The sequence below is a fragment of the Thalassophryne amazonica genome, chromosome 4 (genome assembly GCF_902500255.1).
Source record: "Thalassophryne amazonica chromosome 4, fThaAma1.1, whole genome shotgun sequence".
Lineage (NCBI taxonomy): Eukaryota > Metazoa > Chordata > Actinopteri > Batrachoidiformes > Batrachoididae > Thalassophryne > Thalassophryne amazonica.
In genome coordinates this window covers 69232571-69257563 of record NC_047106.1, presented here as the reverse complement: position 1 = coordinate 69257563, position 24993 = coordinate 69232571, and the positions used below count along the sequence as shown (strand labels likewise).

The following is a 24993-nucleotide window of genomic DNA, read 5'->3' as shown; positions in this document are numbered from 1 at the left end:
GATATGCTCCAGTCACCAACTGTTGACTTGTCAAGAGCCGTTGATTTAGTTGAAGCTTTAGTTCAAACTTTGGATGATTTCAGGCAGGAGAAGTCATTCTTTGATAACTTATGGGATGAAGTGTTAAATATTTGTAAGCAGTGTGATACTGCCACACAGTCAGTGACAAAACGCCAGAGAAAGCTGAGTTCCAGACTCCGTGAATACCACATACTAAGCACTGTTGGTCAAAGGGAGTTAGAAGGTGACAAAGAAACATTTCGGACTATCTTTTTCTATCCTGTCATTGACTCTTGCTTAGTGAATTAAGCAAACGTTTCTCAAACACCAATTGTGAGTTGATGCGTAGTATCCGATCTCTTAACCCCAAAAGTGAGGCATTTTTAAAAGATGCCACCTTGTTTGAGTTTGGACAATTGTATGATGCAAATATTGATGACCTGGGGCATGAGCTGCATCAGTTTAAGAGGCTTCTGGAAAGGAAGGTACAGAGTGATGTACCTTCCTTTAGCCATTAGACACAGTAGCATTGACACATTTCACAGAGCCCTATAAAGATGTATTTTTTGAGTTCTTTAGACTCTGTAAAATAGCTGTGGCACTCCCAATGAGCTCTGCCTCTTGCGAGCGCAGTTTCTCCACCTTGAAACTGGTGAAGACCTACCTCCAAACTACCATTAGTGAGGAGCGTTTAAGCAACCTTGGTGTGCTCAGCACTGAGTCCAGAAGGTCCAAGGCTTTAAACCTTGATGCGGTGGTGACTGTTTTGCAAGGAGTCACAATCGTAGAATCTTGTTATTGTAATGTTTCAGCCTTTACTGTATGTGAATTCATTTCTTTCTTGCTATTTCCATACAGTACATAAAGGAAGTCTAAAGATGATGACAGTGTGTTTTAGATAGTGATTGTACATTCAAATCTCAACAGTGAAAAGTTATGTAAAAGAGAAAAAAAGAGAAGCATATGGCTTTAATATTTATTGAGCACTTATTTTATGTTTAAACTAGAAGCACTCGGAGAGTGCAAACCTCTGGCAAGGCCATGGGGTCACTGACGCCATAACATCTACACGCCGTGGAATCACTGAACCTAAAAAAGTCTAACAATGATGATTGCTAGTAAAAAAAAGTTTCATCTGCTGTGACTGGATAGCATGTATCCTTAGCGCTTGGCATCACAGTTTATTGCAACTTGCACCTTTCCCAGAAGCTACTGTCATCTGAGCACTGATATTGATATTACATGTGCTTATAGACAAAAACAGAGACAAAATTCAATTTATTATTCAACTAAACTGCAAATATATGAATTTTTTAACATTTATGAAACACTTCTCTAAATAAATAACAGTAAATTCTGAAATAGAACTTTTTTTTAAGTGTTGCATGTGCTACACAAGGCCATAGGGTCACTGACCCTAAAGAGATTCCCTCCTTGGCACAGTGAGCTATTCAACAATTCAGTGTAACAATCAAAGCTATGATACATACACTTTTCTTTCCTTTATATTTGATATCCTTGACCATGAAAACATAGCACTAGAACTTGGAATCATTTTTATGTCTTTATTAGTTCAAACGTTATTGTATAAAAACGATTTTTCGGTAATGGCGGTTTTCTTCTGGATCTAGTTTCCATAACATTTGAAGCTACGTCAAATCTGATGACACCTTACTGAATCAGTACAGATTCAGCTACAATTTGGTGTTAGTTGTGCATCTCTAGCTTCATTTGTCACCTCACACTGACACATTTTCTATTTTCCCTATATTTTTGCATATTCTGGATCACCAGATCCGGAATCCGGATCCGATCATCACCAAACTTTGTTGTTTAATAGAACATTTGACTATGTTATACCCTAATTTTTTTCAAGCCTTTCTGCCTTGTTTTTGTGGAGTTAAAAACTAGAATGTCAAAATTCCCCCTATCCGCAATGGTGAAGAATCCTTTAAAAAATTCCTGGATCCGGATCATGATCTGGATCACCACTAAAATTTAATCACTTGTTCCTCTAGTCATTTCCAATCACTCCACAAAATTTCATCCAAATTTGTTCAAATCTTTTTGAGTTATCCTGCTGACAAACAGACAGACAGACAAACAAACAAACTCGACCGAAAACATAACCTCCTTGGCAGAGGTAGTGATTGAGACCGTGTGTTTATGTCATTGTATTTATGCTCAAATTTCATTTTGGGTTTAAATAAACTAAAAAAAAAAAAAACATTTTGAACGCTTAAATATTGGCATGTTTTGTCCTTATATGTGCCCGCCTAAAAAAAAACAATGGCCCCATCCCAGCCCCCCTAGTAATTTTGGGCTAGAACTGCCACTGAGTAGAGGGGTACAGCCTTGACAAGCTCCAGTCTATCACAGGGCCAGTTCAGTCCATCCCAATCAAAATATTACAGATTTCAACAATAAAAAAAAATTAAAAATCTGGAGTCGCATACATCTTCCAAATCATTGCTGTCTGTGAAAAATATGTAATAAAGGGCTTTGATTGGATTGCATAATCAACTGTTTAAATATATATATATATTAGGTTGGTCCATAAAAATGGTCAAAAATTTTTTTCAAAAAACTTCAAGTCTCACCCTCTAAATTTGTTGTACCTAACATAAAAACACATCATGTACAATTTCATAAAACTCTAATAATTTTTACTGGTAGCACACAGCCCTTAAAGGTTTTGCTGGCAATAACTTTGTCATATAGTATGGTCATTTCCAGATATTTCCAAATTATTTCTGTCAGTTTAATATTGATATGTCAGGACAGAAATTATGGCAATACATTGGAAAATCAAATCTTTTCATATCCCATAAAATAGTTAACACTAAAACATGAATTGTGAGATGCAGTTCTTCTCGTACATGTATCATGCTCCTACAATACCTACATACTGGGGTAGCCAAGATTTTGTAACAATCAAACATTGCATTTTCATTTTATTGATGAAATACTGTTTCATTATTGATAAATTTAAATAAGTCTATGCTTTATATATTTCCACATATATTTTGATCTAGCTCCAAACAATAATATTCTTTATGCCTTGCAGTACTTAATATTCAAAAATGTATGAATCAGCACAAGAACCAATTATACAGCTGTGTAACATAAGAGAACATCCTTTACATGATAATGATATTTAAGTTGCATCATGACCAAGACTTGCTGCCGTTTCAGTCAGAATATAGGTGGCACTTCTGTCTGTCATTTTGGTCCTATCCAATGCTGCTGCAAGTCCTGGTGTTACAACAGCTTTAATTTTACTGGCTTTTTGTGGCACTGGCATAACAAATTCTTCATCTGGACTTTCTGTGTTCTCTTCACTCTGGCTGGAGACAGTGTCAGGTAGTGAGACATTAGATGGTCCAGGCTCCTCCAGTTTCTCTTTGTATTTTGCTTCTGCAGCTTTCCTTTTTTCTGCTCTTTGTTCTTTGGCAGTTTGTATTTTATCTATGCCTGTCATGCATCCTCTACCTTTCTCTCGCTGAGCAAGTAGGAACTGTCTGTCATCTTCAAACTTTATCATTGTTAGGACATCCTGATGTTCCATGTGAAACAAGTCCTCCAAAGATTCACAAAACACTGTTTCATCTTTCTTCTGCTTGTCTGTATTGCGATTCTTGGTCTTTTTCTATGTTTTCCATTTTCTGAACACCTTTTCTAACTTTGTGATCAGATGCTGCTTTGCCCTCAGTGGGATTCTAGCTCTCTCCCAAAAAGGAATTGCCATGTCTATAGAGGTCACAGCAGCATCATGGACAGTTTTCTTCAAATCAGTGTGTTTGAAGAAAAATACCTTGAGTATTTGCCCATTTGAGGGCAATTTGTTTCCCTTTATTTCAGTTGGTGGAACCAATAAGGTATACAAATGTTCTACTTCTAGTAGCTGACATGTTTTACTGAAGTTTCCAGTTAATGGTTAAGCATGTTAAGTCAGCAAGTGTCTCTTTTTACATTTATCTCATGTTAGATTCACCATCACCAAAGATCTGAAAGAAAAAAAGCTGTGAACTGAAGCAAAATTTTCAGCTTGTAGCCTAAAATAACATTTTTGAAAGTATGTTATTTGTGAGAAATATTTAAAGGCTTTCTTTTTTCCCAAAGCATCATAAAATGAAGGGGTGAGAGTAATGAATTTCCAACTTTTATTTTTTTTAACCACCCTAATATATATATATCTGAATATGAAAGATGAATACCAGCTTTCATTTCTAGTATTTAGATCTAAACAAGCACAGAGATCCTGCCTGATCCTGGTTGATGCCACTGGTGCCCCATTGTCATCGTACAGTGCGCCTGGAAAGTATTCACAGCACTTCACTTTTCCACATTTTGTTATGTTACAGCCTTATTCCAAAATGGAGTAAATTAATTTCCCCCTCTCTCAAAATTCTACTCACAACACCCATTAAGACAACATGAAATAGTTGAAATTTTTGCAAATTTACTAAAAATAAAAAAAACCTATGAAATCACATGTACGTGCATAAGTATTTACACCCTTTGCTCAATGCTTTGTTGATGCACCTTTGGCAGCAATTACAGCCTCAAGTCTTCTTGAATATGATCCCACAACCTTGGTGCACGTATCTTTGGGCAGTTTTGCCCATTTCTCTTTGCAGCACTGCTCAAGCTACCTCAGGTTGGATGGGGAGCGTCAGTGTACAGCCATTTTCAGATCTCTCCAGAGATGTTCAGTCAGATTCAGGTCTGGGCTCTGGCTGGGTCACAGAGTTATGTTTAGGGTCATTGTCCTGCTGAAAGATGAATCGTCACCCCAGTCTGAGGTCAAGAGCGTTCTTTTTAACAAAATGTTTTATTCAAATTTAAGGCTTCACATTAACATTTTCATGGTATCTCCTTCATATTTCAAGCCATTAATCCAGTTTTGATACAGAGTGATAAAAAAAATAAACAAAATAACAAACAAGAACATTGCTAGGGTAGTAGTGTAGTCTCAGAATACTGGTACCATGTATTCTGTCTTTACAATTTAGAAAAATATATTATCATGATATTATTGAAGAAGGGTCAATATTTTTGCATACCATTAAATAAACAAAATAAAAACATATTGCTTTAACACAAAAGTTAACAGACTATAGGGTCAAATCTAAATGTATGATCAGTGGGTTCCACCTTTTCTTAAATAAGTCAACTGTCAGGTTTCGTTTAGCGGCTATCTTCTCCATAACATAAACCTTCATCGTTCTCTCTTTCCACTGGTTTACTCTAGGTGGTAAAGGTTTATACCAGGATAGTGATCTTTTTTTTTAGTCACCAGTACAAGAACCCTAAATACATGCAATTTTTCTTTGCTTAGTAAATCATCTGAGAGCACTCTGAGGACACAGGAAAGGGAGTTCAAATCAACATAAATATTGAAAATTTTTTGATATTTCTTTCCTAATTCCCTCCAAAAATGATTTGAACTTTGGACAATCCCAGAAAATGTGTGTGTGATCCCAATGTGGCCACATTGTCTCCAAAAGAAATGAGTTTTAGTCTTATCGGAATTTATAAATAGAGGGGGGCGCTGGTGAACAATAACATGTAGAGACGTGTTTTGGTGGAGCTCCTGACCAGGGCGAACTTTTTAACAAATATTTAAATTTTTTCAGCCAATCCCAAAGAAAGCTGACCAACTCAGAAGATACGGATCCATCAAACCTTTTGGTTTTCAAATTTCAGAAGCTGCTATGAGCAAAAGTAAACCCGGTAAAGACCAGGCCACTAAAGCCGCGGGCTCTGCTAGAACCTCGAGCAATGATGGCGGCTATTGCAAGAAGTGAGAGCAAGATACTGTATCATATAGATTCATGCACGCATGATTTAAATGCCAAAATCAGTTCTATACGGGACGATATGGCGAAACAAAAAACTCGGGTGAAGGATCTGGAAGATGGACTGAACATGTACTCGGATAAGAGAACGAACCTGGAGGGAGCTGTCGGCCAGCTGAAGTCGGAGGTTGCTACACTATGGCTAAAGCTGGATGACTTGGAAGGACGGCAGCACCGATGTAATGCTCGCATTATTGGGATAAAGGAGGGAATTGAGAACAACAGAGGCCAATGGCCTACAGAGGCTATGGCTAAGATACTACAGGAGCTGCTGGGGCTAGACTTTGCTCCAACTTTAGACTGGGCCCACTGCGGCCTGCGTCCGCCACCCAGCAAAGGAGAGCCCCCGAGAGTTATGGTAGTGAAATTTCACTATTTTCAGGAGAGAGAGATGGTGTTTCGCAAAGCTGCCTGCGCAACCTCACTGACCCTCCACAGCAAGAAAGTGAGTATCTTTCCTGATTACACCGCTGCAGTGGCTAAGAGGAGAGTTGCGTTTATGGAAGCTAAGCAGCTCCTTTGGAACTGCCAGGGGATTAAATTTGGGATCGTCTTCCCCGCAGTTCTCTGCATTACCCTGTCGACAGGCCAAGAAAAACAATTCGAGTACCCATCTGTAGCAACTGACTTTATCCGTAAGAATCTAAAGCCTCAGGACATAGACCTTTTCTGAGATGCAGATGGCTAACAGGAGTTAGCAGCTAACTGCTAATGTCGATGGTTTAAGACAGTGAGAGTGAAGGTTTCCACTTGGTTCACGTGGGCGGCTGGATATGTTTGCGCGTGCAGCCCGGGGCTCCCCCCCCCCCCCGTTGACTGACGGCTAGGGAGCTGCTGTGGGCGGGCCTCATACTTTGCATACGCATTACTGGCAGGATGTGATGTTGCCCTGCAGGTGTCAATGAAAACAGATTTAAAACTAAGAAATAATAAAGAGGACATAAATATATTATATCATTAGTTAATTAATTAATCAATTTTGATTTAAGAAATAATGAGGATATAAATATATTATGTCATTAGTTAATTAATCAATTATTATGATATTACTATATTATTATTATTATTATTATATAAAAATGATAACGAATTAAGTCTAATGCAAAAAAAAAAACCTATTAGCCAATGCTCATTTATATGTACCTATTTCCAATTTTATTTAAAAGTTTTTAGTTCCCAAATAAATTACAAAAACGTTTTTCTGGAAGAAAAAAAACACTAAGGCCATATTGGGTCACAGCGAAGGAACTATTCTGTAGTCAGGGGTGGTCCTGGAGGCGGGCCACCCGGGCAGCCGCCCGGGGCAGCATCGCGGGGGGGGGCGGGGGGGCACGACCGTGCGGGGAAAAAAAAAAAAAACCGGGGTGGGGGAGTTGTCCTGACGGGGGGGTTCGTGGTTACAACGCGCTCAACTTTTGTTCAGAATGAGCTTCGTATCACTGGTAACGACACAGCTTTCCCCTCATTCATTCCCGCAGCTTCGCAGTGCTTTAAACGGTCCACAGACTTCAACAGCGACACAAAGACTGCAGCAAAACGAGACGAGTCATTGGATAAATGCTGGGCTTTGTCCCGCCCATCGGACGCTCAGCGTGTCTGGGGGTCTATGGGGCAGTGGGCTGGCCTCGGCTGGCCCGGACGCTCAGCTTCTGCATGATGATTGGATGATCTGTCTGAGGCTGAATCCCTTTTTGATTGACAGCGAAATAAGCGAATCCGTGGGAGCATTTTTTTATTTTCATTCTGTTCTGAGTTGAACCGGAGACTTCTAATCCTCCTCTTAGCGGCATTTTCTTTGTTAAAAACGACTAGTGACAAATCGAGCTTCTATTTCTGGTGTTTTGTTTTTTTTTGTAGCTGCTTGTGTTTGGAGACTGACTTCTATCACTCTTTCTGACTTCTGTCGCAGTTGTCCCTACCGAGCAGCGGGTGCTGCTGAGCTCCTTCACCGTCACAAAGCACTCACAGGCGGACAAACTCCACACTAGCCTCGCGCCAGTCCCAGCTAGCGAGCTAGCTAGGTAGCAAGCTGCACATGATGGCAGACAATTTGAATGTTGTGGACCGGATTTTGGCGAAGCCATTTGATAGTCTTCCTTACGAAGAAGCCATGGCTGCTGTCATGGCTTCTGCTCTGAATGGTTTGCAGGCCCCCAGTGCAATGTTTGTGCATTGCTATGCACATAGGGTTGCCAGCTCTCTGAAAAATAAATAAGGGACACCTTACTGGCAGGGCTGACCGGCCCATGGAAATATAGACTGGAATGGACATGCGCGCCTCTATCTATTAGCGTCACTCAGGACAGGAAGGCGCCATTAGTAAGGGTGGAAATGTGCAGTTCATCAATAATAAACTGACCGCTTTTTTGCACTAGCGTCACTATTTCTTAATGGATTTTAATAAATGTAGGCTTGTTTCAAAGCCCTTTGAAAGCTCTTTCCAATGCACCTATGCATGTGTGGGTGAAAAAAAAAACCTTTATGTAAAATGCAGAAATTTGGGGAAATTACAACAAACTGCTGGTTTTCTCGCTCTATTGTCGCTATTTGTTAACAGATTTTAATAAAAGTAGGCTTGTTTTAAAGCCCGTTCATTGCTCTTTCTAATGAACCCATACATGTCTAGGTAGAAAAATGTTTTATGTAAAGTGTGGAAATTTGTGGAAAATATTCCATTCTGTTCATTTACTGTGATAATTCTCGTTGGATTTTTATAAATGAAGCCTTGTAAGTTGTATTCATTCTAATTAAAAGGTCTAACGAACCCATACATGTCTGGATAAAAAAATCCTTATGTATTAAAATATTAATCTGAAGTATGTCTTGCCATTGTGCTCATTTACCTTGCTGCTTTTTCCACTGTAATATTACTACTAGTCTTTTAATGACAACAACATATATATGATTTTTACTAACATTTTATTACAAGTATGAATGAATGAATGAAAACTGTTTATTTCGAACATTTGATACAACAACAATTACAAGATAGATCAGCGAAGACAACAACAAAAAAGTTCCTACTGTGTAGGAAATACTATATATTTACAAGCCGAAGCAAAAAACAAAAACACCCTAACCCTCATTACCCTTCCTCCTCCCTATACCCAGAAAAAAACATATTTTTGTACCGCTGTTTGAACTGGTTCATGCTTGGACATTGCTTGAGCTCCACTCCCAATCTGTTCCACATCCTCACCCCACAGACAGAAATACAGAAACCTTTTAATGTTGTTCGTGCCCACTGATGCTTTAAATTAAATTTCCCCCTCAGACTGTAATCCCCTGATCTGTTAAAAAACATATTTTTAATATTTGCTGGAAGTAAATTGTTTATTGCTTTATACACGATTTGTACTGTTTGAAAATGAACCAAGTCTGTGAATTTTAAGAATTTGGATTGTAAAAATAGTGGATTTGTATGATCTCTATAGCCAGTATTATGAATAATTCTTATAGCTCTTTTCTGCATTACTGATAGTGATTGTGTTGTACCTTTATAAGTATTACCCCATACCTCTGCACAGTACTGTAAATATGGTAAAACCAGTGAGCAGTAAAGAATGCGGAGTGAGTTGTGGTCCAGAATATGTTTCGCTTTGTTTAGAACTGAAATGCTTCTTGACAGTTTACTTTGTATATGTTTTATATGAGTCTTCCATTTTATCTTATCATCTATTATCACCCCCAGAAACTTATTTTCATGTACCCTTTCAATATCTACCCCCTCGACTTGGAACTGAACCTGTATGTCTGTATTACAATAGCCAAATAACATGTATTTTGTTTTACTTAAGTTTAATGATAATTTGTTTCTGTCAAACCATATTTTCAATTTTCCCATTTCTATACTGATCCTCCTCAGTAATTCCTGCAAATCCCCCCCTGAACAAAAAATGCTTGTGTCATCTGCAAATAATACTAATTTTAATATTTTGGAAACATTGACAATATCATTTATATATACTCAACAAAAATATAAACGCAACACTTTTGGTTTTGCTCCCATTTTGTATGAGATGAACTCAAAGATCTAAAACTTTTTCCACATACACAATATCACCATTTCCCTTAAATATTGTGCACAAACCAGTCTAAATCTGTGATAGTGAGCACTTCTCCTTTGCTGAGATAATCCATCCCACCTCACAGGTGTGCCATACCAAGATGCTGATTAGACACCATGATTAGTGCACAGGTGTGCCTTAGACTGTTATTTTGGACCCTTATCTGGACCGGTCAAACCCAAGGCCCAATAGTAAGATTTCAAAGGCAAGCGCCGTTATTAAGACTTTTGGTGAATCCTTTGCACTTTTTGGTCCCTGGAGAAAAGAAAATCCAACAATGAAGCAATACTCATTTTTTTCCCCAGTACATCATTCATACACAAGGATAGACTTTTTTCTTCTCGACAACAGGATCCTTCCTACAGTCGGAGTGCCAATATAAACGCATTGTAATATCTGATCATGGACGGTACAGCTAGACATAAGCGTTCACGGATGCCCTAGATCCCAACGCACCTGCCGGTTTGACCCCTTGTTGCTAACCAAAGACTCGTTTAAAAAATTCCTTTCACAACAAATAGATATGTTCCTGGAAATTAATATCACTCCGGGGGTGCAACTAACCACCATCTGGGAGGCTCTTAAAGCTTACCATAGAGGCCAGATTATCTCATACTCAGCATACCAGAGGAAGAAACTTAAACAACGATTAACAGACCTGTCACATAGTATAGCTGAAACAGATAATTTATACGCCAACTCTCCAACACCGGAGCTCTATAATAAAAATATTATTGTTAAATTAAGCAAACCGAACAGATATTTTTAAAATCAAATGAAACATTCTATGAACATGGAGAGAAAGCTGAAAAACTATTAGCCCACCAAATCAGACAATCCAAAGCCGCAAATACTATCCCCGAAATAAACATGTCAGCAGGGGTAAAATCCACCAACCCTGATTACATGAATAGCCAGTTCAAACAATTCTATTCCAATCTTTATAGCTCAGAATCAAACGGCGATCCATCTCAAATCAGCAGCTTTCTGGAGAGCTTGGCTGTTCCAGAAATAACACCAGAGGATCAAGTGCATATGGACAGAGATCTAACAACAGCAGAGGTGATACAGGCGATAAAATCCATGCAGAGTAACGAAGCACCTGGACCGGATGGTTTCCTTATTGAAGTATATAAAGAGTTTACAACGAAATAAATTGGCACCAATATATTTGATCAACAGAGACTGCCACAGACACAGGCAACAATTTCAGTTTTATTAAAAAAAAGGACAAAGACCCCACCTTATGTAGCTCATATCACCCAGTAAGCCTATTGAATTGTGATTATAAAGTCCTGACGAAGATCCTAGCTACTCGCATTGAAACTGTCCTTTCTAATATTATTAACCCTGATCAAACCGGTTTCATACCAGGCAGACAATCCTTCTATAATATGCGGCATCTAATTAAAATATTGTATACACCCCACTCAGAACAGCCATAGGTCGTGATATCATTACATGCTAAGAAGGCATTCGACCATGTCGAATAGCAATATCTTTTTGCTGTCTTGGAAAATTTTGCATTTGGGCCCTCTTTTCTATCCTGGATCAAAATTCTATATAGCTCCCCAACAGCTGCAGTACAGACAAACACTACAGTTTCTGATTACAGTGGTCCCTCGCTATAACACGGTTCACCTTTTGCAGCCTCGCAGTTTCGTAGATTTTTTTTTAGTGCAATTTTGCATGCTTCTTCTTCTTTTGTTTTAACAGCGCATTGTGTTCTGTGTCCTTATCGGGCGGGCCGGTCACGGCACCGCGATTGCTCTCGCTGCCTCCTATGCGCTTACCGAGTCTGTAGGCTCGGGAAGCGCGACTTCTTGCGGAAAAATCTGCAGCACTGCATGGTCTCGGTAACTGCAGCCACAGAGCTCCGTGGCCACTGAGAGAGGATTGCATCTTTTAATGACTTGGATTCTTTGCGGGTCCTGCATCCGTACCCAGCAACGGTAACACCGGAGGCAGTGAGCGAAGGGAGAGCGCGTGCATTGTGTTCTGCGTGTCATGTTTTAGCCCTGGACCTGCCCAGAATCTGGTTTTGTCCCCCAGTCTCTGTCTGTTTCCCTCTCTTTGTCCTTCTGTCCGACGCTGAGTGTTTTTCTGTTTCTTACACTTTAGTCTTGGTTTTATGATTTGTTACACTTCACCCACATTAAGTTTGGTTCTAGTTTAGTCTCTGTTTGTTATTTAGTCATTCTGTGTTATCACATTAGGTTTTGAGGATTATGTCACACATCAGCCACTTATTGAGTTCTGTTCTAGTTTAGTCTGTCTTATTTTCTGGTTATTCAGTCACTCTGTTTTGAGCACATTAGTCCCTTAGGTTTTTCTGTACATTCCTGCCACATATTGAGTTCTTCTCTAGTTTTGATCCAGCCTTTAATTTTCTGTTCTGTTTCTACCTTTTCATTTGTTTATTCTTTCTCACATTTGTATTCTAGGTATCATTATTTCCTTGTTGTTTCACGTTTGTTGTCACTCACTTTCCTCACTTGCTCTGACACGCCCACCTGTCACTCAGTTGTCTCATCCAGCCACGCCTTCTTCCCTGTACCTGCTTCTCATCACACCCCGATTAACCTCTGTATTTAAGTCCCTGCTTTCCACTGTTTCACTGCTAGTTCGTTGTGCATTTTGCCTCGTTCCAAGCCTCTCGTTCTGCCATCGTCTGTTTCCTTGTCGTGTATGACCTTCGCCTGTCTTGACCTTGCCTTTTGCCTGAGCCAGTTAACCTGCTTCAGCCTGTTTTTGACTCTGTTTTTTGCCACCTCTTATGTACCTGTTTGACCGTGCTGGAACTCTGCTTGTTTACTGACCACACCTCCACCTGACGACCGTCTGTACCGCCGCCTGTCTGATTGTCTTCCTGTGCACCGACCAAGCCTGTTTCTGATTAAACCTTTACTAATTCTCCATCTGAGTAATGAGTCTGCATTGGTGTCCACCTGCCTGCCGCGCCACGTCTCCACAGATCCTGACAGTATGAACTAGCCAGAACCTGGACACCGCAGACTCTGGTTCCGTCATGTCAGTGAGCAGTCCCTCAGCCGTCACTAACCCGGACGTGACTGCTATTAAGAGGATTTTTTCCGACCTCCAGTTTTTTTATCTGCTTCCGCGACTGCATCTCCCCAAAGGAGAAATTTGATCATTTGGATCAGGCGTGGGAAGCAGTGGAGGCAAATCCCTGGTTATACGATACGTTCCCTGAATTAGAAGATCTGGACAGTTTATTCCTAGCGAGAAAGCTCCCAGCCTGGATTAAACATCCAGAGCTGCACCTGCCTGCTAGTCCCCCACTCGATGATGAATTGGAGTGGAGCGACCTGGATGATGATGCGTCATCAGAGACTGATGGGCAGGATCTCCAGGACATGGCCAACATATTTTTTCAGATCCAAGACTTGTTTTTCGAATATCAGGACAACTCAGACCAGCAGAACAAGAAACAGATTTTTTCAGTGCTTGACCAGATCCTGCGGACTGAGCCTGATTTAGTGGCTGCTTATCCGGCTCTGGCTCATATTAAGACGTGGTTCAAGCAGGGTCGAGTTCCCCCTTACATCGAAGATCCCATGGACTTTCTGTTTGAATCAGAGCTGAATGATTTCTGTTGTGATACGCCCCTTTCCATCACTCTATCGGACGCAGCCATCTCACCTCCCCAATTTCCCACGCCGGCGCCCAGTCAGCTCTCGGTGCTTCCTCCGCCCATGCCATGCCAGCCACCCATGCCAGCACCGAGACGTTTGTCAGCACCGTCCCCGGCTGCTCAATAACCACATCCGGTGCCTATTCCATGGAGAAGCCATGCGCCACAGCCGCGGCACCCGGACTCAACCGACACCCCACCCATGGGAGCTGAAGCTCATCTGTTGCCTGACACCTTTGATGCAGTAGCACCTCCACGGTCATCTGACCCACTCTCGCCACCAGCTCTGTTATCAAAGCCATCAGGAAAAGCTTCGTCAGCCCAGCTCCTCACTGTGTGTTTGCCCGCTGAACCTGTGGCGCGCGCTCCACCCCGAGCTCCAGCTGTGAGTGCTCCACCCTCTAAGTCAGCAATCCTGATCACCACGGCTCCACCGGCTGAATCATCCGAACCAAGGGACCCATCTGCAACACTCCCAGCACCTTCAGCGGCCCGTACGCCTCCGTTGGACCCGGAACCCCAGGCAGAGGAGCCTGCTGAGAGAATCACACAGCTGGAGCATCCAGGTCCGCATGTGCCTTCCATGCTCACAAGGTCGCCAGCAAATCTGGTTAAAGACTACTCGGTTCCATCAACCGAATCATCCAGATCACGCCCTTCATGCCCTGCTCCTGGACCTCCAGTGGCGTCCACCGGATCACCTGCTCAGGCTCCGGTTCCGTATCATGCAGCAGCAGAGCTATCCAGGGTGCTGAAGCCATCACCGCCTGTACCAGAAAGCACATCAGCCGACGCGCTCACAACATGCACACAAGTCGAACTTGCAGCTCGGTCTGCATCTCCTGAACCTCCTGTCCTGGCCCAACCATCAGTGTCATCTCCACAAGCGATCATTGGATTCACAGTTTTCTGGAAAGTTGGTGTATCATTTTTCGTAATCTTGTTCATGCTTTTCATTTTTTTTCACACCTGAATTGTCTGTTGGACAAACTGTTAAGCATCTTCTGGCTAAATCCATTTAGTTACCTGCAAAAGCATCACGACAGGTTCATGCTGACCATGAAATTCTTTTTAAGTAAAATGTTTTTTTTTTCTTTTGGGTGGGATTACATCTGAAACAGTCCAAGTTCCCACGTTTTGGTTTGGTTCATTCCTTCCCCAGGTCCAGACTTAAGTTTTCTGTTCTTAATTATGCCCTGGCTTTATTTTGTTGGTTTTCACATTTTTTGTGTTCTTTTGCCAAACACGTTTTGTCATGTTGTTTGTTTGCTAAATTCTGGGATTGGTTACAGTGGATTACTTGTTTTTTGTCTTTTTGGAGTTGGCAGTTTCTTTTTTCACTTAAGTTTTCATTCTGCAGTTCTCAGTGTTTTTGTTAATTTTTCTTTGTTCGAAAGGTTCCAGAGTTTATTTTTGTGGACTTAGCTTTGCATTGGGAAGTGTTTTTCTGCCATTTCTTCTATTAAGTAATTTGGCCTTTTCCTCCTGTTCGTTTTGCTTTCATGTTCCTTTCCCCCCCCCCCCCCACATCTATTTTGTATGTTCTTTGGGTTTTTGCGGTTTAGCACTAAACAGTTGGTGCTTCTACTTACCTCCTGTGCTAGTTTTTTGTCCACAGCTCTCGCTGCATTGCTGGTTGTTGGCCTTCACAGTTTTTGCATCCCATGAAAAGGTGGTTGATTACCATCCTTCAAAGTATTGTAAGCATATCGCCAGGCTAATTTCTTACATTTTTAGTAGTTTTTGAAGTTGTGTGGCTCTTGTGTTCAGGATTCTTTTTCCTTTTTGGTGGTTCATGGATTTATTTGTCTTTTGCCTTTGATGAATTGTTTGTTTAATTGGTTTCCCCATTTTTGGTGCTCGCGGAGGAAGCAGGTTCACCGTGCTCACAGTCCTGTTAGCTTTCCACGCTCCCCCACCTTAGACCGCGTTTGCGAGGCCACTAGCCATTATGTTTCTAACAGATCTGCTTTGGCATCGGTTCCTGGTTTTCCGGGTCTCCCTGTTTTAATTCTTTGCTGTCCTCCTGGTAGGCCTCCTGGCTTCATGTTTGGTCGTTTTTGCCCACACAGTTGTTCTCCGGACCTCACTTGCTCTGACACGCCCACCTGTCACTCAACTGTCTCATCCAGCCACGCCTTCTTCCCTGCACCTGCTTCTCATCACACCCCAATTAACCTCTGTATTTAAGTCCGTGCTTTCCACTGTTTCACTGCTAGTTCGTTGTGCATTTTGCCTTGTTCCAAACCTCTCATTCTGCCATAGTCTGTTTCCTTGTCGTGTATGACCTTCACCTGTCTTGACCTTGCCTTTTGCCTGAGCCAGTTAACCTGCTTCTCCATGTCTGAACCCAGCCTGTTTTTGACTCTGTTTTTTTGCCACCTCTTATGTACCTGTTTGACCGTGCTGGAACTCTGCTTGTTTACTGACCACGCCTCCGCCTGACGACCGTCTGTACCGCCGCCTGTCTGATTGTCTTCCTGTGCACCGACCAAGCCTGTTTCTGATTAAACCTTTACTAATTCTCCATCTGAGTAATGAGTCTGCATTGGTGTCCACCTGCCTGCCGCGCCACGTCTCCACAGATCCTGACACTGCGTGTGTCTGATTATAAACTTCTCGCCCAGAAGAAAAAAGAGTGCAAACAACTACTCATAACTGTGTTCTTCACTCAGAAAAAGACACCTGCACTGAGGTGTCACTCAGTGGAAAAATACGCTACAGTGGAGCGGTGCCAGGACAAAGAGGCGCGGTCAGAGGAACTGTGAAATACTGGTGAGTCACTATTAATAATGTCTTATGTGTCTAACCTCGTGGTTGATCGTTAAAATTAAATTTATTTCTAAAAGCCATCATAATTATTTATAGGAAAACGTTCTATTTTTATTTTTCAAAAAAAATGTTTGGGCCTGAAAACAGGTTTTGATCTTTGGTTTCATTCTGGACTTATTTTTCTACTAAGGTTTGAACTTTGAGAGTGTTTACACAGGAGAGAAAAGTGAGAAAATGTTAATGCCTGTTTGAGAAAAGTGTATAAAGTGTGTAGTGAGGGGTTTTACAGCCTTAAAACATCTATTGTATAATGCAGGGGTGGCCAAGTTCGGTCCTCAAGAGCCACATTCCTGACACTCTTAGTTGTCTCCCTGCTCCAACACACCTGAATCCTATGAAAGACTAGTTACCAGACTTTTAATGAGCCTTTCATTGGATTCAGGTCTGTTGGAGTAGGGAGACAACTAAGAGTGTCAGGAATGTGGCTCTCAAGGACCGACCTTGGCCACCCCTGGTATAATGTATTGTACAAACTAACACTGACTACTTCGTGGATTTTGCCTATTGCGGGTTATTTTTAGAATGTATCTCCCTCGATAAACGAGGGACCACTGTACTTCCAACTTTATAGGGGCTGCAGGCAAGGTTGTAGTCTCTCTCCCCTTATCTCTTTGACCTGGCGATTGTCCCACTCGCAATAGCTCCGAGAACAGTATTAAGGGAATCACTCGTGGAGGTAAGTCCCAGAAGGTGTCGCTTTACGCCGACGACGTTTTGCTATATATATCTCACCCAGCAGAATCTGTACCAAAATTACTATGTATTCTGGATGAATTTGGTCATCTGTCAGGTTATAAATTAAATTATTCAAAGAGCTTGCTTTTCCCAATTAATGATATAGATAACTATTCTATTTTCCCATTCAAACTGAAAAAAAATGAGTTTCTGTATTTAGGGATCAAAATTACTCGCTCAATAGGGTGTCTGTACAATAGTAAGACATTACTAGACAGGACGACTCAAGATTTTAAGAAGTGATCAGCACTGCCAATTTCTTTAGTGGGCCGAATCAACATTGTGAAGATGACAGTGCTACCTCGATTTCTCTATCTCTTTCAGATGATTCCAGTATTTATACCAAAGATAACATTTCAACAGCTAGATAGGTTAATGGCGTCATTTATTTGGAAGAATTCAAACCCCAGAATGAAGAAAATATATTTAGAGGTGCCTAAAGAGTCAGGTGGTCTCAGACTGCCAAGCTTTATTTCCTATTATTGGTCTGCAAACATTGGAAAATTTTTACATTGGGTATTTACATACAAAAATAAACAGGGCATAGAATGGGCAGAAATGGAATTACTAAGTAACCCACTACGTATACTCACTCCCCCACTGCCATATAGTCATAAGATAGAAATAAGAAATCCAGTGGTTAAAGAGTCACTAAAAATTTGGCTCCAGTTCAGGAGACATTTCGGATTAAAACAGGCCAGTTGGTTTTTTACAGTAGCAAATAATCCCTTCTTCCCCCCGTCTGTGTTGGATAATGCATTTCAACATTGGGATGGTAAGGGATTGATATTTTTCAGTGACTTGTTTACAAATTACACATTCTCCTCATTTGAGGCACTCAGGAAAGACCACAATTTATACAACACTCATTTCTTTAGATATCTCCAAGTACACAGTTTCACTAAGAAAGTGTACTCCTCGTTTCCTTACCTACCACCTAAAAGCCAGTTAGATGGCATCTTAGAGCTCGAGCCTTTAGAGAAGAAATGGGTTTCAGTGATATACACTTTGATAAGGGGTTTAAATCAGATATCCTGTCCCCAGGAAACCCATCCACACCAAGTGATTTGTTGCTTTTAAGTTTCTTTATCACAATTTTGATTTCTTCTTTGATAATATTCCCCACTAAAGCTTTAGCTTCCTTTTCGTTTAATTTATTAAGTTGTTGAAAGAACTGATGAATTTTTTTCTTTTTTAATGGGGGTTGTATCAGATTCATAGATTATTTTTTTTTTCATAATATTTAGAAAATGTGTTTGCTACTTCCCTGTGATGAGAGACCAAATTGTTGGATGTTGGGCATGCAACTTTTTGGACTATTTGACTTGCCTGTGATTTTCTTAATTGCTTGCTTTGTTTCCATGTTCATAGTATTTTTGATTGGCAAAATGTAAAGCACCCTCTGCCTTGTAGGGTAGTAAGTCATTCAGGTCATGTCCGCATTTTTTCAGTTTCTGTAACACTAAGTTGTTATTTGTTCCTTTGTAGTCACTTTCTAATGTCCTTATCTGTTCTAATTTGGTTTGTTTTATCTTGCGTTCTTCTATTATTTTGCTCCTCAAGAATGCCATAGCTGTATCCCATAGGATAGACGAGGAAGTCATGTCTTTATCGTTAGTATGTAAAAAATGTTAGTTCGTCTTTATATATTGAACCATCTCAGGATTGTTTAGAAGTGATACATTTAATCTCCATAGTTTTAATGGTTTATCTTGATCCAAATTTAAAGACATTAGCACTGGCCCATAATCTGACAGCATTTGAGGGCAAATATGACAATCACCTACTCTGTGGGCCTCTTGTTTGGAAACACAGAATAACTCTATTCTTGAATGACTTTTATGTACCCTTAAAAAATGTGTGTAATCGCTAACCTTCAGATTTTTTGTGTGCCATATATCAACAAGCCCCAGCTCCTCTAACATATTTTTTAGTGCTTTTGATTTGGATGATTATTTTGTGTTGTTGTTGTTGTTTGTTTGTTTGTTTTTTCTCAATTGGAAATTTGTTGGTGTATTGATTTAGGACACAATTAAAATCCCCACCCAGAATAATTGTTCCCTTAGAATTTCCTGCTAGAATTTGGGCTATCTCTTTAAAAAAAAAAAAACCCTGGGTCGTCCTCATTTGGAGAATAAACATTCATTATGGTAACAGTATTTCCTCCAACTGAACCCATTACAAATATCCAGCGGCTGTTTTTATCTTGTATACTTTTTCTTCTGCAGCAAAACATAGAGATTTATGACACAATATGGCTACGCCCCTTTTTTAAAAACTTCCATACGATGCACAAAATACCTGTCCCACTCACTCCCTCTTTAATTTAGCATACTCTTATTCATACATGTCAGCCCCTTTGAGGGTCCACCTGTATAACCAAGTGAGAAAATTCATAAAATCAACACAAAATCCTTATAACCTCCAAATCGCACTAAAATCAGTTTTATTGCATTACACACAACTACATAGCGGTATCACATAACTGGATTTTGGCCACATATTATGAGTTGCCACAATGACATTAAAGTCAGATCATTAGTATTTCCTCAACAGTTGAATTTCAAACAATATATCTAGTATTCATGCATCAAGCTGAATTTTATAGAACTGAATGTCAAATTTAGTTATTTTTTTACAGAAACAAGAACTGTGTGTCACTAGTGGAAATACATTAATAAAATAAAAAATAAATCGAATATAATGAGCAAAATAAAACATACCTCAGAACTTCATCAAGTGTATCGAAAATCACCTTGCCAGTGCCGATGTTGCAGACTGGCATGTTGATGATCCTTGACTTCGCCCCTGTTTTTATTAGGGATGGGTATCGATAAGATTTTATCTATCGATTCCGCTTATCGATCTGATTCATTATCGATTCCCTTATCAATACCTCTTGTGAATCTTTTGTGTACTAAAAGTAGCTTTTCTATGTCAGCGGGTCAAACAGCTTTTTCTTATCGTGCACCCACTCTGTGGAATGGTCTTCCTATGACCATGAGACTGTCGGAGTCCGTGGACATTTTTAAGTCAAGACTTAAAACCTATTTTTATTGTCTTTCTTATGAATAGTTTTTATTTTTTATCTGTTTTATTCTTTTACTTCTGTTTTTAATTATGTATTTGAATTTTTACATTTTTATTTATTTATTTTAATTTTTATGTTGAACTGTTCTATGTGAGGTGCCTTGAGATGGATTTTGTTGTGATTTGGCGCCGATTAAATTGAAATTCAACAACATTTTATTGAGTCTTAAAGTAAATAAATATGAATTTGGTCACTGGATCCTTAAACTTTGGACATAATAAACTCTACATGGTGGATCCTTGATCTCTGGGCAAAAAATAGAAAAAAACTAAATCTGTAGTTTTTGTCAAAAGCATTTCCTTTCTGACATTATTGGCATAAATGTCTTTAATTCATAAAGAATACAGCACATCTCATTTTGGGATGAAAAAATGTTTTAGTGGATTGTAGTTTCTTGTCTGTACTACAACGTTTGTAAGAGGTGTCATTTTATTTAAAGCGGCGATTCGTTTTGAAGTCATTAATTCCGAGCAGACGCTGTCTCAGCAGAGAGCCGCGCAGTGTTTGGAGCTGTACAAATGGAACGGAGGATGATTCTCGTTTCTTGACTGCAACAAGACAAGAGTCCCAGTAGTGACTTTAATCCACACAAAAGTGACTCACAATATTTTATTAGCTTTGAGAGGGGTTAAGAAGCGGACTTGCCATTTCTGAAGAGCAGCGAATCAAAGAACCAACAAACTAGTGAATCAAAGCATTGCTTCAATCCACGCTTCAAAGTGGAGTAGCGCTGCAGAAACGGTTGATTACGGACCCGCTGCAGACCAAACCCTGAATATCCATAAGACTTTATTTGTACGTCCATATGACTGTGAAACTCTGAAAAATCCGTATAATTTACGTACAATCCGTATAGGTTGACATGTATGCTTACTCATTTAAATGTGTTTCTTGTAGAAGCCCAATAGTACAATTAAACCTTTTTAACTGAGTTAGAATTTGTATTCTCTTTATAGTGTGATTTATACCATTTATGTTATAACTAACAATTTTCAAAGTTGTCATTGTTGAATATAAACAAACCTTATTTTACTTCTGTTCAAAAATATCTTCTTACCTTTACAAAAATAGACATACATAGTTTGCAGAGAAACACTAAAAAGAATGAAAAAACAAACCTGTATCTTCAAAGAACTTCCAATAATACCATGTGCCGCCCATTTGAACATAACAGGCAGCACACCCCCGATGTAGAATGGGCAGGGAGACTGTTCTCCCCAGAGAAGGTACACACGATGTGTATGCAGCAGACCACAAAGTCTCCACCTCTGCTGCTCTGAATGCCTGGGTAGTGAGAAAACACTCACCAACTTACACCCTGACCTATAATTTCAACATACTCATAGAATAATACCTGCATGTCCTTATATTGTATATTCTATAACTTTCCTCCACTGGTGACAATGATTAGTTCTCTTCCTCTGCAGGTTGGACCGTAGAGTTTATAATGACTCTGATTTCCATGGTTTTCAGCATCTGTCCATCTTCTCCCCTGGATCTACCATCTGTCACGTAGCAACTCTCTCTCCAAAATGTCCCACTCATCCACCTCTATGGAAATCCCCAACTCTCTCAAGGTGGACTCGGCCTCAACAAGGGAGGGGAAGGTTTTGATACCCGTGTCCAAAAACAGCTTGAGTTGAGCCAAGTATGGTGACTGTGCCTTGATGTTGCGCTCCTTGAGTTTTTTAATGACTTCACGCAATTGCTTCCGTTTTCTTTTCACCTCAGGGGAGTAGTCCTGATCAAAATAAACTTTTTTCCCTGAAAGTGTACGTCTCGTTGATTCCACGCCTGCTGTAGCACCACTTGTTTGATGTTGAAGTCCTGAAAGTGAACTATTATGGATCTCGGAGACGCTGTCAGCCTCGGTCGCTCCGTGGGCCCTCTAAATGCGAATGTCTAAGTCATCAGGCAACTTTGGAGCAGATTTTAAAAAAAGATTTCTTAGTGTTTTTGATTTTAATAAATTTGCAAAAATAAAAAAAAATCAGTCATTATGGGGTGTTGTGTGTTGAATTTTGGGTAAAAAAAAAAAAATCATCCATTTTGGAATAAAGCTGTAACATAAAAACAATGTGGAAAAAATGAAGTGCTGTCAATACTTTCTGGATGAACTGTATGATTAAGGAAATGCATCATGAATGGCATGCAGTGTAAAACTAGTGCCAAATCAAGCTGCAGATCCATAATGGACCTGCTGTAGCAACCCCAAACTAAAATGAGAGTAGCTAAATTTAATTAGTGTAAATACAGCTAATTCAGTCTGCTTTGGGGAGTAACATAGGAAAATAATATCTGATTGGAGAATATCTCTAAATATGCTGCCCGTTAAAACATCGGGCTATACTACAATGTTTTCCAGCTTGACCTGAAGAACTGAGTCATATCGATCACACAGTCTTCACAAAGCATCAGCATAATGATACCTGAGGAGAGGAGATCCTGCAGCCTATAAATCCTTCATGAACTCTACCTGGTATTTACACCCAAGAACCAATCTGTTCCTTGTCCTGCTCCCTCCACACTGCCATTAAACATGTCAGACAGACCATCAAACACGCCCAGAGAACTTATTTCCCTTGATATATTCCATGATTAATTCTCATTGCTCCAGTTCATCCACTTTTACAGAAGTCCAAACTTTTGCAACATTCTTGACTCTTACACATCACGCAAATCTTTTAAGAAAACCAGTTCGTTAAGCGATGTACTTTGAGCAGTGAGGTAAAACGATGTGTGCAAGGGCGCAATTTCGAACTAGAAATTGGGGGGGACAAAGTGCGAGGCCCACAGGGCCGAAGCCCTTAGGCTGGGGGTTTGGGGGGCGCTTTAGGCCGCCAGAAGCCAACGGTTGCTAGATAAGCTCAGATGCAATCTGAGCATCCAGAACAGTAATTTTAATGTTTTGAGAAGACCATAAAGTGGACACCATTTGACTTATACAATTTGAAACTGGATATAAGTACTTTATTCTGAGAATAGCCAGCATTGGTTTTATTAACATCCTGGTGTAAATAAGGTATCACCACATGTGTAGAACTCAAAAAGAATGATAGGTTGAGTTTTCATTAAAAAAAAACAACTGCAATGTGGTAAAATGTATTCATAAATATGAAAGAACAGGCTCTTAATAATTATTAACTATCACATACTGTATTTTTTTTTCTCAAGATTTGTTTTGCATAAGTTTGAAAAAACAACAGATCGTAAGTTTAGGATAAATTACTTATCATGAATTTAATTTTCGAAGTGGCACTAATGACAGCAGTCATACTGAACATAATTTCGCTTGCATAGACGGATTTTGGAGATCAAGCAATAATTGCAGATGGACTTTCTGAGGTCCCAGATAGCTTTTCTGATTTCCTTTTCTAACTTTCAGAATTTAGTAAATTAGCATATGATCCATTGATACTTATGTGTAGACACTAGTCCCTAGAGGCAACTATTTTTGGTTTCAAATCTGGGCAAATGCAGTCCCAGAAAATTCCAAATGTGATAAACAAGAAACAGGTGTTGTAAACAAGTCAATGCTGTTAAAAATACAAACTTGCAGAAACAAAGATAGTATTCTGACATGGTTTGCACATAAGACTGGCATAGCATGTTTCAAGTACACACATATATGTCAAAAGGTGGGGGGGACATACCATATTCTGTCCCCCCTGGTTGAAAAGGTGGGGGGGACATGTCCCCCCTATCTCCCACCAAATCGCGCCCATGGATGTGTGCGTGCCTGTGTTCTTTAGTTTTTTCTGAGCTCTCACCACAAACATTTTTCCAACTGCTTGGCTTCCCATGCCACTTTGTGTTTCTGAATGTTCACAAATGTGCACACTCTTGTTTAAAAAAAAAAAAAAAAAAAAAAAAAAAACATTCCTGAGAGAAATTGCCGTTGCTTTTGGACCTTCTCTGTTGTAGAAATAAACAGCTTGTCACTGACCTGCAGACACAGTGAACTTGGGTGACACACACGTGCATCGGTAAACATTGAATGTGGACACTCACCTTGTACATACAGGGCTGCTGTTACGATCTGATTGTTCTGGAGGTCACAGGTCACCTGTCCCTCATGATGCCTCTGTGTGTTCTTCAGCACAAACACCCAGCTGTCTCCACGTGAATCGTGGCGTTTCTCGGCCGTCACATTAGCACTGGTGGAAGGCAGAACGCCCTGCTCCTTAGAAATGGTGAGCACCGTGGCACCATTAATCAGCCACGTCATCACAGCCCATTGGAAGTGGAGGGTACTGCACATAAACTGGGCCTCTTGCCCCCGAAGGACGGTCAAACGTTCAGGCACCAGCTCTGGCTGAGTTCCAAATGCTGAAGGTCCAAAAAAGACTGAATGGAAACACTCTATGCAGACTAACAGGACACTCATTGCTATCATACTGTGAAGCCTCTTTTGAAATTCAGTCATCACTCACCAGCACCGCTGCTATAATACACTCAGCACATAGCACATAAGGCCAGACATGCTACAATCTACTTTTACAAACTATCATTACAATAAATTTCACATCCGCATTTTTATCTGTTAAACCAGGATCCCACTGTGGATATGTGACACCCGATTGTGTCTATTTTTGACTCTAAATGATAAATAAAAAACAAAACAATAAACAAATGAAAATTGGACACCCAGTGAGGGACTGAAAACAGGTGTAATCTGTGGTTAAAGTAGTGTTGTAGGACACTGTGATGAATCAGGAAAGAATTCAAATTTGATAAAAAAAAAAAAAAAAT

General features: G+C 40.1%; 1 protein-coding gene across 1 annotated transcript in view; it reads right to left on the bottom strand.

Moving 5' to 3' along the window:
- igsf5b (immunoglobulin superfamily, member 5b) overlaps window positions 1-24628 on the bottom strand; it is a 127417-nt gene extending 102789 nt beyond the window's left edge. The window contains 1 exon segment of the mRNA XM_034168778.1: window positions 24253-24628. Coding sequence (XP_034024669.1) covers window positions 24253-24628 — 376 coding nt within the window.
- Window positions 24629-24993: the final 365 nt, after the last annotated feature.